The sequence below is a fragment of the Astyanax mexicanus genome, chromosome 21 (assembly GCF_023375975.1).
Source record: "Astyanax mexicanus isolate ESR-SI-001 chromosome 21, AstMex3_surface, whole genome shotgun sequence".
Classification (NCBI taxonomy): Eukaryota; Metazoa; Chordata; class Actinopteri; order Characiformes; family Acestrorhamphidae; genus Astyanax; species Astyanax mexicanus.
In genome coordinates, this window is record NC_064428.1 from 33,399,155 (window position 1) to 33,417,072 (window position 17,918).

At 39.2% G+C, this 17,918-nt stretch overlaps 1 protein-coding gene across 1 annotated transcript in view; it reads right to left on the bottom strand.

The window, feature by feature from the left end:
• Positions 1-17,918, bottom strand: part of mast1a (microtubule associated serine/threonine kinase 1a) — a 104,042-nt gene extending 86,124 nt beyond the window's left edge. The window contains exons 1-2 of the mRNA XM_022674563.2: positions 17,752-17,918; positions 794-825 (exon numbers count right to left, since the gene is read on the bottom strand). Coding sequence (XP_022530284.2) covers positions 794-825; positions 17,752-17,817 — 98 coding nt within the window. The 5' untranslated portion in view covers positions 17,818-17,918. The remainder of the gene's footprint in view (positions 1-793; positions 826-17,751) is intronic.

Consider the following 17,918-nt stretch of genomic DNA (forward strand, 5'->3'; position numbering starts at 1 on the left):
AAGAAATGCTGGATATCTTAAAGTCTGCTAAACCTTTGACCATAAGCTGGTATTTGCATTAAGCACTTAATTAAGAAATATAAAAACGAAGGCTTCTGCCTGGCAGCCAATCAAATTCCACTTAAAGCCACTTACTGTAAACTCCACAACACTGGACCAGTCTGAGACTCGAAAAGAGACACTTGACACTTGACCAAATACTGTATGAACTCTGAGATTACCCAAGTAGCCCAAATGACCTAACACTCTAGCTACCCAAACACAAGCCCAACAGTAGGTGTGGAAGTGTTGCATTTACCAATGGATAATAGGGTTCAGCACCATGGACAGCTTCTCCATACTGCTCCTCTGGATATACTGTAGACCACATGAGGCCACATAAGAAATTGGAATGGTTTTAGAGGGCCAGACTAATATACTAAGCTAAGTTCTGCCCAACATATAATATATTATATATATATATATATATATATATATATATATATATATATATATATATATATATATATATATATATATTAAAAACGATACTTTTCTTCGCTTTTACCAAATTGGAAATCTATGGAATATAATCAAGAGGAAGATTGATGATCACAAGCCATCAAACCAAACTGAACTGCTTGAATGTTTGCACCAGGAGTGATTAGCTTAAAGTTATCCAAAAGCAGTGTGTAAGACTGGTGGAGGAGAACATGCCAAGAAGCATGAAAACTGTGATTTAGACAGTTAATAAGAAATAAAGGTGTGATTAGACTCACATGTCACATGGTGTGTGTGTGTGTTATTACATTACCTGCTGCTCTTCCGTGGTAAAGGCAGGTCTTTCTGCAGGGGAGAGAGAGAGAGAGAGAGAGAGAGAAAGAGAGAGAGAAATAGCATTATCTATTTAAAATAATACAACAAATCATCGTTCAATATCCGGCTCCTTATAGACATGAAATACTGCCATCAAATAAAAACCAACAATCTTTTCATGGAGGGATTTTCATTATAGGCTATAAATGCTCGGGGGGCAGCAGGAGGGGGAGGGGCCAGTGATATTAGACAGCACTTAGGGGAGGGAGGGCAATCCCCAAATCATTACACACAGACCTCTTACAGAGAGAGAGAGAGAGAGAGAGAAAGAGAGAGAGAGAGACAGAGAGACAGAGAATAAGAGAAAGAGAGGGAGAAAGAAAGTAGGTAGAGAGAGAACAGAGAGAGACAGAGAGCATGAGAGAGTTACAAGAAGAGAGGAAAAGGTAGAGAGAAATAAAACAAAAAGAAAAGTAAGTAGAAAGAGAATAGAGAGAGAGATAAGGATAGAGAGAAATTGGGAAGAGAGAGATAGATGTAGAGACAGAGAGAGTCAAAGAGAGAGAATAAGAGAAAGAAACAGAGAGAGAATGAGAGAGAGGCTGAGAGAAACAGAGAGAATAAGAGGGAGAATACGAGAAAGAGAGAAAAAGGGATGTAGAGAAAGAAAGTGGGAGAGAGTTACAAAAAGAGAGAATAAGAGAAAGAGAGTTACAGAGTTACAGACAGAGAATGAGAGAGAGGTTAAGATAAATAGTGAGAGAACAAGAAAAAGCGAGAGAATACGAGAGAGTAAGAGAAAGAGAGAGATAAAGATAAAGAGACAATCGAGAGAGAAAGAAAGATGTAGAGAGACAAAGAGAGTAAGAGTTACAAAGAGAGAGAATAAGAGAGATAGAAAAAGAACAAGAGAGAGGGGGTTAGGAGATTAAAAATTATAAGGAGAATAAGGAAGATAGAGAGGTAAAGACAGAGAGAGACAGAGAGAGAGAAAGATAGAGATAGAGAGAGAAGAGAAAGAGAGAAAAGTTTGTAATGAAATAGACCGAAAGACAGAGAGACATATAGAGAGGCAGTAAGAAAGAGCAAGAAAGATAGAAAAAAAAGAAAGAGAGACGAGAGAGAGAAGGAAAGAGAGAGAGAGAGAGAATAAGAGACAGACTATGACTATATCTTGAATGACGCTTAAATGGCGCTGTATTAGCGCCCCCTGCTGGGGCAGTAAGGACCCGCGTCGGGGGACAATGACCTCACCTGCAGTGACTCACTTTGATCACATGGTGTATGACACTGGGCTTTCCTGCCAGCTCGACTGGCGCCACCGAGCAACTAATGGAGGATTAAGTGGGCAAATGGCCTCTGTGGTCGCCCCTGTGCTGCACATACACACACACACACACACACTATACCAGTGGAAATAGCTTGCCACAGCTGCCACCCTGTAGCAGCTCCTCAAATCTGCCCTGCCAGTCTGCTGCCTTAAAGAGGGCATATTCTTCAAAACTCACCTTTGCTCCTATTATAAAAACTCTAATCTTCAAAAAATCCATCTATTCGTTTTCTTTAAATCAGCTGAAAGAGATTATTGTTAGAAATCATTTGCTTCTATAAGCTGTTTGACGTCACAATAAAAAGAAACGTGCACAGCAGGATTAGCCAGTAGACTTTGTCTGAGGGAGGGATCTATACCTACTATTCATGGCAAGTCAGTAGAGGAGGGAGATGTAAATACTTTAAAATAATTTTAGAGTTTTTGCTTCTATTGCAGTTAGGCATGAACTAGTTTCTTTGTGTTTTGTCAGTGAGCACAAGCTAACGCTAATGTGTGCTAACACTCAACATAAACACGAGGAGTGGCCAGCAACACCTTATTTGCATAAAACGGGCAGAGCCCTTAAACGGCTCATTCTAAAAGAGACTGAAACTGGTAAAATCGGAGCTTCAAGATCTTCTTTATAACCTGAATACAAACCTGTAATTCTTTAAAAAAACATTTTATTTTGAAGTAAAATGGGTGCTGGATGTTAATCTACACAGATTTCTCTCCTGAAAACTGTTTATTTACAGTAAGCTTACATTTCCAATATTTTAGTGTGGTTAGCAGCAGCATTAGTCGCAGTTAGCAGCACTCGACTGCTCCAGCCTTGGTGCTGGAGAAACTTTACTGAAACACCTTTATAACACTGTACTTTAGCGCAGCGACTGCTCCTTACTATGATATAATAACTGACTGGTAGAATTCATACATAAGGCACATTATAGGCGGATTATAAGGGGTAATATTCTTAATAAGGGCTTAATTACTGCCCCGAAAGGCTGATTCAGAACCAGCTCTGAGGACGCAGATCCGGCTGCTCTTATTTATTGAGTATCCTCTGACAGGGTTGGTAATAATGCAGCGCCTCTCCATTCTCTCTGACTATAAACCAGTCTCTGCTAGGGGTGGGCGATATGGGCAAAAAAAAATATCTCGATATTTTTTTGGATTTTTGCGATAACGATATTTTGACGATATTTTCCAAAAAATACAAAACTATTCTAAAAAAAGTATTCAATTGAACATGTAAGGTTCAAAATATGTGTCATGGTGAGCACAGAATTGCAGACACGTGCAGATACTGATAAAAATATATGTTTATTATAAAAATAAACAGATGTAATACGTGGTTGATACAGAAAACAGTTAATCACCAGAAACCAGAGCAATGTAGACAAAACCATACCATAAACGAGAGACAGTCCAGAGTTCATACACGAGAGATCCAATGTCAGAGGTAATCCAAGAGGCAGTAGTGAAAACACAGTCCAGGTAATACACAAGCAATCCAATATCAAAGGCAAAGGCAATAATCGGCGTCGAGAAAACAAAGGCAAGGTCATACACAAGATAAACTGAGACAAGAGATAAGTAACGCTTTGTAATGAGGAGAACCTACAATACGCAGCGTGGGTGTTTGTGTGGAGTGCTCTTTTATAGTGCCAGTAATCAGTATTCAGGACTTCCTGGAGGAAGCAGGTGAGGTGTCACGTGATCAGGTGAGTGCGTGATGTCAGCAGGTGGTGCATTCTGGGTAATGTAGTTGTTGACCTGAGAACCTCCGTTAGAGCTGGGTGTGGAAGGGACAGAGGAGCTAACAGCACCAGACGTGACAATATGGTAAAAAACAGGAAATTTTTTAGGCGCTTTTCAGATTTTCTATTTCTATTTTTTATTTTTAGATTCATAAAATGATATATTTATGTGGATGAAGTGTTTTAGTAGCTCTATATTCTGCTATTAGAAGTTTTAAAATCACCATGTAAAATTATAAACTGCTCCCTAGATATGATAGAGATCTGAACCTGGGATGGTCCTTTCTTTCTGAAAAGGACTGGAAACTTTAGAAGAATAAAAACTATTAATTTTATAACTTATTTCGCAATAAAGAAGGTCTCTCAGCCTGTTCTCTCCCTGTAGAATAGACCCGCTGGAGCAGATTTTCCAGAGGGAGGGGGGAGCGCTCTCAGAGTGTCCGGTTTCAGAGCGGGCTTCACCTCTGTCCCACATAACTCGCCACCTGATTGGCTGACAGAATGTAGGGGGGCAGAGGGGGGCTCTCAGTCTGCCCAACTACCATGGTAACACGCATGCGCAGTTTGATCGCTCCAGAACAAAGGGAAAGTCTCAGAACACAGCGCTGGAGTTTCCAATAGTTTTAATCTGCGTCGGATTTATAAGAGCGCTTCTCAGACATAAATGGGGATTATTGGAGACTGGATTGATGGATTTTCTGATGGTTGGGTGGATTCTGAAGCCAGTGCTCTCAGGTAGGTGCTGATTCGCTCTGTTTGGGTGAGGGGGTGTTCTGCAGGTACCCCGGGCGGATCAAAGAGCGTGTTTTTATCACAAACCGGACGTCTAGCGCACGCTTTCAGCTCTAAAACGAAATACAGCTAAATGTGACTGAAAAGTAGAGATTCTTAGCTTTAAAATGGCATATTGGGTGTCTATATTGAGCCTATACTTACTCAAACACAGCCAGATATGAATTATGATATTTTTCTGGCCCGCCGGCGGGACAGGGCGTGTTAATACTAGAGACCTGCGCGGGACAGCATTTCCAGTCCTGCTCCCGCAAAAAAATATGATTTTCAGTCCCACTCCCGCCCGCAATTCCCGCATGATTCCGACGTTCGCGTTACTGCTCAAGGCAGTTCTTGTCATTGGCTTGAGGAATTAAAAGTGATGTACTTAGCTGAACACATCACTAAGCTAGCTGCAATGACAAAATATTCAAATAAACAGAAATATTTAACCAAAATAACAAATAAATTCTTACACAAAACAAACTAAAAAGTAAACAATTAGAACTAAAAAAAAGAAGTAACTAAACAAAACCCACCTACAGACCCAAACAAATAAATGCCACAATAAAGCAAACACAACTGAAAGCAAACAGGGCCTGCAGGCCAAGACACAAGACACAGGCCAAGGCCCTCTCTTTAAGGAAAATAAATGAATAATAAATCGCAAAAACAAATAAAATTTGAAAACAAACAAACTAAACTAAACCCAAAATACTAACGAAACTATAATCTAACGAATTGCAAAAGATGAAAAATAAAAACGTCACACAAAAGTAGGAAAACAATAAATAAGTAAATAATAAAGTAAATAAACTGCGTCTGGACGACGACACCAAATACAATAAATCACCCAGAAACAAAGAAATAAACAAACAACAATGTAACGACTGGCAAAGCACCAGCTTAACCAGAACCAGCACAACGAAAGGAAGAGCAGCTAAGGCAGGGGTGTCAAACTCATTTTGGCCGAGGGCCACATTGGCATATTGGCTGTCCTCCGAGGGCCAGATGTAACTTATAAATGTAATAAAATGTAACCAAATGTAATATATGTAAATGAATGTAATTACTCCTTAATGTTAAATAACTCTCAATATATTATTTATTCAATCAAATATTACAGTTGCATGGAAAAAATGTTTGCTTGTTGCTCTATTAACATAAATCCTTTTAATTTGTCATGTCATGAAATCCAAAAACTCCATCAATCAAGAACCAAACTATTCAAGTGAATAGAAATGACATCAAGTTATATTAACTTTGAAATTATTAACTGAAATAAGGCTTAATAAATATAAAATCAAAAATTGTGAGCTGTTAAGAACATAGCATTTCCTCAGATTTAGCAGTTCCTCATCCAACCACTAGTGGGAGCTGCAGCAGCAGCACCACAAGTCCGCAGTCTTTACTGAGTCAGAGCTACAGCCCAGCCACGGGCTACAGGGCTCAGCTCAGCCAGTCTGGAGCGTTTTTACAATTTTTAAGTTCTTCTGTGTATGAAATAAAGATTTTTGTAACCGAATAATACAGCTCTCTACAGTTCATCTTTCAGCCCAATCAGCTAACAGCAGCCGTTTAGAGCATGAGTCACTGCTGGGATTACATTATAAACAGGTCAGTTATCGCGCTGCTAACCTCAGGATGTTTATAACTACGGAGTTTAGTGGACACACCACGGCTGCAAGGTTAGACTGTTGAAGGCTACTGAAGACTATTAAAGGCTATTGGAGGTTATTGAAAGGGTTATTGAGGGCAGAAATCAGTAAAGGCTGGTTAGATAAGTGATTCACGTCCTCGTACTTTGCTGCGGTGAAACTGCGACTAGCGCTGTCACAGTGATGTTTATTAACGTCATTAAAACAGATTTTGTCAGCTATTGTCTTATAAATGTTTACACAGAACTTATATCTCTCCTAAAAAGCGTTTATTTTGGTCAGTAACACTCTTCGTAACACAAAAGGCATACCGGTCTTTCGCCTTGAAGCACAGCCGTCCGTCTGCATCAACTTCTCTTTTTCTGGACATTATGGGATAAACATTTATATGTCTCAATTCCACCCGCGAAGTTACACCTTCCCTCCGGCAGGGTTTCCACATCAATGACTACACTGCCGTGTAGTGACAGTAAGCCGTAACTTTGCGGGTAATACAATCGACAAGCATTGTGGGAAATGTATTTTTTGGTCAAAGAACGCTTCTGACTTATTTATTATAGACACTAAGATCTTACAAGCTCTCGCGGGCCACATAAAAAGACGTGGCGGGCCACATTTGGCCCGCGGGCCTTGTGTTTGACACATGTGAGCTAAGGTTAGCTTTCCGAGACTTTCCGTCTGCCTCACCCGCCCGCAATGAGCTTTCAAAATTTGCCCTGCGCTGCACTACTATGCATTGGGTCCAGCGGGTGCAGGTCTCTACTTTATACACAACGCACTCTGAGTTTAGTTAATCAGTTGTTTTTACTTACATTATGTATATGTATAAATATATAAATAACAGCCTTAAAATACCATGCAGTTTATTAATTTTTGGCGATTTAAAAAACAAAAACAAAAAAAACTGGTTTTACAAAATTACACATCGTCAAATCAACATTCACGATAATTTCGCAAAGATACATATCGCCCACGACTAGTCTCTGCCCACAGATGAAACTAGGCCAGCTGGAGCCAGCTTTCATCTCCTGCTGTAGCAGTCGTACGGGGAAGCAGGGCGGCGGCACCTTCTTCACAGAAAATGGTGTAAAAAAGCTGCAGTGTGATGCTCCTTGGAAAGATAATGATCTACGATCCTGAATAGATTAAAATTTTTACACTATGGATGAGTATTTAGATATTTAACGGCCCTATATATCAAGGAAAATTCACTTTTGATTCATTCTTTAAAGGAGCACTAAACCCCTGATTTTTGGTGACTCATCTAAGCAAAAATCAGCTTTTTTTAACATTCAGAAACCCAGAATTTAGTTTGGAGTTCATTTTTTGTTTCTTCTGATATCTTGGATTAGTAGGACCTAACAAGTATAAAAACTATCCCTTTTTTATACTATTTTAACGATCTTTAGCGCATCGGTCATTTACGCATCGCTCAGCTAAACTTAGGGCATGGGTATGTCTTTGGTACATACGTCTTGCGCGGCTTTTAAGTAATCATAGGTGTGTTTTAGGCGTAACATAAAATAAACCAATCAGTGTGCTAGTTGTCATTCCCTTTAAGAGTCAGGTGAGCTCTGCCTTTGGCGGGTTTGTATCTTAACAGTGCAGTGCTTTTGCGTGTCTCAGCAGAGGATAATGACCTAAACGTTTAAGCTGTGAAGATACACCAGCAGCTCATTTAAGGGAACAGCAATGATATTTAATTCCTTATTCTGTTCATTGTTGAAGTAAAAGTTGGATTTGCACTCTGCAGTATATTTATTTGTATGTGTAACGAGAGCGCACAGTGCGCACAGCACTAGATATGATATGATTGGTTGGCTGACTGTTGACTATTGTCATGGTATTAATCAGTCAGTGGCGCACCTGTGTTTTCCACCACCAAGATAGAAACACGCCAGAAATTTACCTGAACACACCTCACTTCCAGACCACCACACCAGACCATCAGTGTAGATGTATTACTAAAGTCCAATGCTTTGTTAAGGTATGAAAATAGACTGTTGGCAGTAGTGCTGTGCGATATGATGACAAATATCGTGGGGATGATAGAAAAGTGTCTATCGTGCTACTTACCTTCTATCGTCCCTATCGTTTCTACAATAATTTCATCAATTATTCGTGCAAATATATAAAGTAGGCTATGCTGAAATGTATTGGCGTGGTCACTTTGCATAAACTCGGTTTATATAAGTGATGATAAAGTAATCTTTGCAAAAAAAGCTTCATAATGTGTTTTTGCGACATAATGCTGCTTTACGTTATTTGACGGACACGCACGGACACGCCGGTTTGCAACATGCTTTACGTTATTAAACTCATGAGAGCTGAACAATGGAGACGCATTGTTCTTTAAAAAAAAATAGATACTGCATCTACCTCATCTGTTTCCATTTAAAAGGTAGTAATTCTCATTTGTGAAAGTTGGGTTTAATGTCACTTTGAAATAAAGTTGGAAAAAAGTAAGCAATGATATTATTTTGTCATATTTTTCGAAGAATAACTGAAAACATACTTAAATGTGGTATATCATGATATATCACGTTATCGTGATATCTGATTTTTCCCATATCTCCCAGCACTTGTTGGCAGGGTGTAAGATTGCAACGAGCATCGCGCCACGCCTTGAGCACTGTGTATGATAGGGCCCTTTGTGTCTTTATGTCTTTGTACAGGGAGTTGTTTTTGCAAGAAACAATGCCCTTATAAAGGGACGGTATTTTTTTTTTTTTACATTCAAAATTATTCTTGCCATTTTAGGAAGAACGACCTAAGAAGGATCAAATTAGTCCAAATAAAACAAATTTTACCTTTCTACAATAAGTAAACTACTTTCAAGCAGAACATTTAATGAAAATTTTCACCTGGTCCATGTTTCTGTCTGGACTGGCTGTAGAAATGTTTGACTGGGATTCTCCTCATTTATTTTTATCAATTATGTGTAATGTTGTGATACGACCACTAGATGGTACAGGGTCTGTTCTCAGTACAGCAGAGATACTGAGGTGTTTAAAAACTCCAGCAGCACTGCTCCAGGGCTTGTTCCCGTAACACATCACCACTATGTTAATACTGATTAAAGCAGTGCTGAGAATAACTACCCACCACCCAAATCACATAGAGAAACAGATACAGACCTACAGTCTGTTGGATCTATGGCCAGACCAACAGCTGAACTCAGATCAGTGCAGCTGAATAAAATATAAGATAAACAGAGGCAGTATCGACATGTGCTGAACTTATTCCCCCTGTAAGACTAGCAGAGAGTAACCCATTGACTCCAACACACACTAATGAATTACCACTGGCACCACGCCCACCCAGGAGAGCACACGCTGGACCTATACGTTAATGGAAGAATGAAAGCAGGGATATAGAACAGACAGTGAAGGGCAGTAAAGAGGACGTCCGGCTGCCGCTCAGGCCGCCACTCATCAGCTGACCACACAGGAAATGACTGAGCAGGTCTACGGTTTCAGGGAGTGTATCATATGTTCACTCTCCTTACTTCACCCAAAAGTGTCTACAGTTATATAGAGGATATAGAATCATATTCAGCTCTGGAAAAAAATAAGAGATCACTTCAGTTTCTGAAACAGTTTCTCTGATTTTGCTATTTATAGGTTTATGTTTGAGTAAAATGAACATTGTTGTTTTATTCTATAAACTACAGACAACATTTCTCCCAAATTCCAAATAAAAATATTGTCATTTAGAGCATTTATTTGCAGAAAATGAGAAATGGCTGAAATATCAAAAAAGATGCAGAGCTTTCAGACCTCAAATAATGCAAAAAAACAGGTTCATATTTATAAAGTTGTAAGAGTTCAGAAATCAATATTTGGTGGAATAATCCTGGATTTTAATCACAGTTTTCATGCATCATGTTCTCCTCCACCAGTCTTACACACTGCTTTTGGATAACTTTATGCCATGATTTAAGCAGTTCAGTTTGGTGGTTTGATGGTTTGTGATCATCCATCTTCCTCTTGATTATACTCCAGAGGTTTTCAATTTGGTAAAATAAAAGAAACACAATTGTATATGGTCTCTTATTTGTTTGAGAGCTGTATAGTATTTATAGAAAATAATATAGGGTATATAAACAAAATATATGCATACACTATATTACCAAAAGTATTTGCTAATCTGTATGCCTTCATATGCATGTGAATTGAGTCGCATCCCATTCTTAATCCATGGGGTTTAACATGATGTCAACCCACCTTCTGCAGCTATAACAGCTTGAACTCTTCTGTGAAGGCTTTCCACAAGGTTTAGGAGTGTGTTTATGGGAATTTTTGACCAGTTTTCCAGAATGTTGGACGAGAAGCCCTGGCTTGCAGTCTCCGTTTTAATTAATCCCAGAGGTGTTCTATAGGATTGAGGTCAAGCCAATAAAGTTCATTCACACCAAACTCAAAGTTCATCTATGTCTTTATGGAGTTTTGAACAGGAACGTGCTGTAAAAAACTTTTCAAGCCAGGTTGGAAGCATGAAATGGGCAAAAATCTCTTGGAATGATGAAGCATTAAAACTGATGTCTGAGTTTCCCCTTCTGAAGTCTCCATTGCTTCACCAGCCGCTTGCGTTCAGTAAAACTGAGCTGTATCCTCTTTTAGAGGCTGTATGTGTGACGTAAATACGTAAAGACGTGTGACGTGGAAAGATAAAAAGTGACACAACACGTCAGTTTTTAGAATAAATATATATTAGGCTTAGCAGGGATGGTCATTTCAGCTCACTTGGCACCATTAAACACTATATTTTATCCGTATTCTTCTTCACTCAGAAATGTTTCTGCCTTCAGTTTAGAAACAAAATAATACGGACCCACACCATAATAATAATACTAATAATCCCCCCTCAACCAAACTTTACACTCTGCACAAAGCAGCCAGACAAGTAGGGTTTTTTTCTGGCAACCACCAACCCAAGACTCGTTCATCAGATTTCCAGATTTAGAAGAACACGTCTCCACTGCTGTACTGTAGAGGCCAGTGGTGACAGCATGCTTTACACCACTGCATCATTGCCTCGCCATCACTCTCTCTCTCTCTCCTATTACATGTGCTACGGGTCATAAAGAGCATTGGGGCTCTCCCATAACAGTTAGATGTTCTATCGACCTGCACTGAAGAACAGGAGAATATATAGAGCAGCCCCGGTGGGCAGACAGACAGAAAAGACAGATGTGTGTCGGTGTAAGCGTAGCACAGATTGCACTATATGGGCAAAAGTATTGGGACACACTGCTCCAACTGTGCTCCACGCTGTGATGTAAGGATGCAGGGGATACTGTGAGCAATTATGAGACACACACAGTGAAGGTATCCCAAGATTCCAACATGTCCTTGGCTTGCTGGTCGCCGCATATATTGCCAATCCAGCATTTTATGGGAGCAGCTGGGATGGCAGCTTCCCCAACCTACGAGTACAGAGCAGGATCTACAGGCCCAGCTGTAGCAACATCTGTGGGTGAATGTGCTACAGGATGCCTGTACACCAGAACCTGTATACCAGGGGTCGGAAAAAGGCGGAAACATCTGGCCTGTGAAGTTGTTTGAACTATAATGAACGATAATGAAAAATAGAAATAAAATAAAATGCTTCTCTGGTGAGCTTTTGTTTACATCCCCCCCTGTCTTTCCATTGCGCTCAGCATGACTGTAGTTTTTGCCCGTTCTCATTGTTCCTCCAGTTCTTGGGCTTCCTATCTCCTTATAAGGGTGTTTTTTTTTTTTTTGACGGTGTCCCAATTCACTAGCTGGGGCAGCGGTAGTGTATTGGAGCGCGACCCTGACGACACGGGTTCGATCACGCATGAGGAACGGTGTGTTTAATTTTTATTTTTTCCTTTCTTCTTGGGTTTACCTGCTTTGAAATCAACTATTCTGCAATGGGGTTCAACAACCCTCTGGGCTGGAGAGCAGAATTGTTAATTTTTTGTGGCCAGACACATAATGGATTTGAAAATATCTTAAAAATAACTTAATTGCCGCCCCTGCTGTATAGCTTCGAATCAAACTTTAGACTTGATAATAAAACACAGTGGATCAACAACAGCAGATGACATGTCTCTCATAACCATCACTGATTGTGATGAAACTTCACACTAGACCTCAAGCAGTTTGGACTGTGTGTCTCTCCACTCTTCCTCCAGACTCTGCTCCCTTGATTTACAAATGAAATGTAAAATGTACTGATGATCAGTGATGGTTTGGAGAGTCATGTCTGTCATCTGCTGGTGTTGATCCACTGTGTTTTATTATCAAGTCTAAAGTCAGTGCAGTTTTGTTTTCCCACAAAATCTTACAGCACTTCATGCTTCCCTCTGCTTTTGACAACTTTTATGGAGATGCGGATTTCATTTTCCAGCAGGATTTGGCACACTGCCCACACTGCCAAAAATACCAATTGTTTTTATATAATATTCTAATTTCCTGAGACACAGATTTTGGTGGTTTTCATTGCCTGTTAGTGTACAAAACATGTATATAATTAACTGAATTACTGAAAAAAAAGTAACTTTTCAATTATATTATTTTGTTATTTTTTGAGATGCACTAGTATATCATTAAAGCTTCATTCTACTCCTACAGATATTAAAACGTAAGGCTCTGTAATAATGATATGGGCACACGAACGATCAGCTACATGAACTGCAATAATGATGCAGAGAGCAGAGATCAGAGCAGCCACAGGGGGATGTTCATGCTTTTAATGCAGCCCCACACTCACGCATACGCAGGCCTGATCGTTAAAGTGCCTTCCCACAATGCCTCATTCTCAGAAGTTGCGCCAAACGCTCCGACAGTCTGCAGAAAACAACTTTTCTGGACTGTGATCAACTACAAACTGGCATATGATAAACACACACACACACACACACACACAAACTAGCCACAGCTTCATTTCTATTCTAGGGACTCTAACTCAGAACAATGTTTCCTGGCAGAAAGCCCTCCTCTAGTTTCCACAGCAGAAGAGAAGGTTTCTGTTGCAGAATTTGGACTCAGCTTGACTTGTCCTGATGCTCAAACGCTTTCCTGGCAACTCATTCAACCAAAAGTTTTGGCGATCTGTAGGCGAGCCGTAAACCTTGCACCGTGCACTGTTAGCTTGATTTAGGGTGTGTCAAAGTGTCTTTGCTATCATAACGACGGGAAAAGTACACCCTGCATGGCTAAAAGCATGTAAAAGGGATGTACTAATTCTCTTAATTAGTGCTGGACGATATGGACAAAATTTATATCACGATATATTCCTTAACTTCGGTCGATACGATATAATTTCGATATCGATATAAATATTTTTTTCATCGCAGGAGATTTTAGGTGTGGACCAGAGTGCAGCCGAGCTTCATCACGGGACATTTTAGATGCGATGCAGAGCGGAGCCGAACCAGGCCTAGCCTAGCCTATCTGGCTACGTGCCTGTATGATTACGTCATCAGGCACTGACGTAGCCCGGCTACGGAGGCTGATTGTGTTCAGCTCTGCAGTGAACTGATGCCGCTAAAAAACGCCTGTCCGTGACAAATTCTGTAAATGATACATATCAATATACCCCAAAAATGATATCACCGTTATTGAAACATTTATTATCGTGATAAATAACAATATCGAAATATTGTCCAGGCCTACTCTTAATTAACCATGGAGGTGTTTTGGGCGTAATATGAAATAAACCAATCAGCGTGTCACTTGCCATCATTCTCTTTAAGAGCCAGGATTGCTATTCAAGCTGTGTGTCATTTACGCGAACAAATTCCTATTCTCTATTGCTGTAGATAGGTAGATAGATAGATAGATAGATAGATAGATAGATAGATAGATAGATAGATAGATAGATAGATAGATAGATAGATAGATAGATAGACACCTTACTGGTGCTCCTTTGGCAGACATACAAAATATAAGAAACTAAAATATAGTGCTTAGAGACCATCTTGGATCCTGAATTCAGGGTTAGTGAGGCTCTTCTGTCATTCCCAGTAGAAAATATGGCTTGTGGGGAAATTTCAGTTGGATTTTTCTACTTTAAATAGGAATTAGCATTAGCCCAGTGCTAACTGGCTAACTAGCCACATTAGCACATCCAGCACAAAACTAAACAAACTAAGTATAGCCAAAAAAACATGATGTGACTAATGGACTACATTTTTGTATAAAGTACTACTTTAAGTTGGAGAAGTGGTATATAATTAAGAGGAAAGAGAAAAGAAAGAGAGAGAGAGAGAGAGAGAGAGAGAGAGAGAGAGAGAATGTCTGGTTATTTATTTGCTAAAGCTTGGCATCTTAAGTGCTGTGGTCTGTAAATGCTGAAATGGATTTTACAGAAGGCTTCTGGTGCAACATCAATCAATCTGTTCTGCTGCAGTTATACACACACACACACACACACACACACTTTCGTCTGCTGCACTCCAGCGCTGGTCTGGGGCAGGGTTTGAATTTGTTTGAGTTGTAAATTTTGTTTGTTTAGTTATTTTCAGCTTTGTCACACTTTCAAGCTCACTGGGGCAAACACAAACTAACTAACAAGGTTTTGGGTGTGTAAGCTTACTGTCACAAACAAGCCAACAAACAAATTGATAAAGAACTGCTAAAACTAATTGATAGTATAAGCTTTTTGGGCAAACAAACATGCAAACAATCAACCAAACAACAGTTAATGGAAGTGTAAGCTTAATGTACAAATAATTGAACAAACAAAATAAATAAAACACAAAACATGGCACTAACAAGCAAACAAACAAACACAAGATATCGGAAGCATGAACTTATTGGACAGAAAAACAAACAAACAAACAAAAAGTCACTTACTGGACAAACCTGAAAACAAACGAAAGTCACTGAAAGCTTAAGATTGTTCGGCAAACCCGCCACCGAAAAATAAACTAATAACTAAACAAATAAACTAATAATAGTCCTTCTAAACATATGATTACTGGCACAAATAAGCAAACAAACAATATATTACAACCATAAGTGTATTGGGCAAACCAACACACAAACAAACAAGATATCAGAAGCATGAACTTATTAGACAGAAATAAAAACAAACAAACAAACACACAAACAAAAAGTCACTAGAAGTCTACCTGAAAACAAACGAAAGTCTCTGAATGCATAAGATTGTTTGGAAAACCCGCCACTGAAAAAACTAGTAACTAAACAAATAACACTCATTCTAAATATATGATTATTGGCACAAACAAGATATTACAAGCATAAGATTATTGGACAAATCAGCAAACCAATAGCAAAAAAAACTAACTAACTAACTAACAAACAAACAATCACCACTGGAGGCATACATCTATTGGCCCAAACAAGCAACAAACAAACAAACAACAGTCACAGAAAAGTGTAAACTTATAGGCATTAATCAAGCAAACCAATAGCAAACAAACTAACAAACTAACAAACAAACAAACAACAGTCACTGGAAGGTGTATGCTTATGGGCATTAATCTGCCAAACAAACAAACATTAGCTTATTGGCATAAACCAGCAAACTAATAGCAAAAAAACTAACTAACAAACAAACTTACAACCATCACTGGAAGCATAACTACATCTATTGGCCTAAACAAACAGCAAGCAAACAACAGTTAAATTATGTTCAAAAGGCCCAGAACTGACTGTAGAGTTTAAATATTTATTAATATATTATTTGTTCTGTTTAATGTGAATATCTGTGGAAACCTAATGCCATTGGCTGAAGCTAGTCACATGTTGTTCTCTGATGTCATTTCCTGTAGGAAATGGCCAGCTACCTTAGTTTGCTCTGACTGTTCAACTCTGTTCAGCTGCTGTGCGTTATTGAGAAACCGTGAGTCAAGACCATTTATTTCCGTAGTATGTGTGATTAGTTATGTTTTACTTTGTATAAGTAAGCAGACTTGTATTGGCTAAATGCATGTTTAGTTTCACATCTACACAGTTGTATTTGGTAAATAGCTTTGTTAGTTCTTTGTATTATAATAGTTTGAAGACATTTATTTGATACCTTTTTGCTGTGCTATTATTTTTACTTTGTTTCATTGAATGTGTGGCTTGAGTGAAACTAGCAACAGTTACTCACTGCGTCAGTTACTGAGAATGACCACTAGATGGCGCCTAAGTACTATCAGAGAACTGTGGTGCCATAGATAGGCCTAAAATACACCTTTAGAATTTTTAATGTAGTTTCTTTATCTCAGTTCATTAGTACCTGTATTGTTGTTTACGGATTTGTCTGTGTTTGTGCCTGTAGCCACATCTATGTCCCTGCCTGTAATAAAACTCTTGATCAAACTCTGGCTTTAGTGGTGTTCTGGCCGACACACCAGACTGAACACAGTGTACCACGCTACCAGAGCCAACAACAATACATTCACAGTGGTCCCCACTACACATTAGCTTACTGACATAAACCAGCAAACCAATAGCAAACAAACTAACTGACTAATACAGAAACAACCGTCCCTGGAAGCATAACTACATCTACTGGACCAAACAACAAACAAACAAACAACAGTCACTGGAAGGTGTAAGCTTACGGGCATTAAATAAGCAAACCAATAGCAAACAAACGAATTAACTAACAAACAACCGTCACCATCACATAGATATATTGGCCTAAACAAACAAACAAACAAACAACATCTTACAGGAAGGTATAAGCTTATAGGCATTAATCAAGCAAACCAACATCAAACAAACTAACAAACAAACAAATAATTAGACAAAAGCAACTGTATAAAATCGTACATGGGTGTTACTAACTGCCTTAATAGAGAAAACAAAAAAATAAACAAGTAAACAGGCAAGTAAACAGCAGCCACTGGAACTGTTGGGTTATTGGTGTATGCAATAAACAAACATACAAACAAACAAACAAACAAACAACATCTTACAGGAAGGTGTAAGATTATAGTCATTAATCAAGCAAACCAACATCAAACAAACTAACTAACTAACAAACAACCGTCACTGGAAGCGTAACTACATCTATTGGCCCAAACAAACAACAAACAAACATATAAACAACAGTTATGTAAAGCATTAGCTTTTTGGCATAAACCAGCAAACCAATAGCAAACAAACTAACAAACAAACAAACAAATAAACAACACCTTACAGGAAGGTGTAAGTTTATGGGCATTCATCAAGCAAACCAATAGCAAACAAACAAACAATTAGACAAAAGCAACTGTATAAAATCGTACAGGGGTGTTACTAACTGCCTTAATAGAGCAAACAAAAAAATAAACGAGTAAACAGGCTGGTAAACAGCAGCCACTGGAACTGTTAGGTTATTGGTGTATGCAATAAACAAACATACAAACTAACAAACAGACGGCAGATGTGTGTGTGTGTGTGTGTGTGTGTGTGTGTGTGTGTGTGTGTGTGTATGTGTGTGTATATGTATGTGTGTGTGTGTGTGTGTACTGAGGGATGCTCACCTGCACCCTCCCTCTCCTCTGGAGGATCCCGCTCTTCTCCTGCGCCTCGCGCGCTCTCTCCGCCATCCCCGCGGGGTGCGCTAATCTTCAGCCCCGGTCTCCGGTTACTCCTCAGTGCGTAACGAGGGGCTCGAGCTGGTCCTCCCTCGTGGCACGCGCTACGGCAT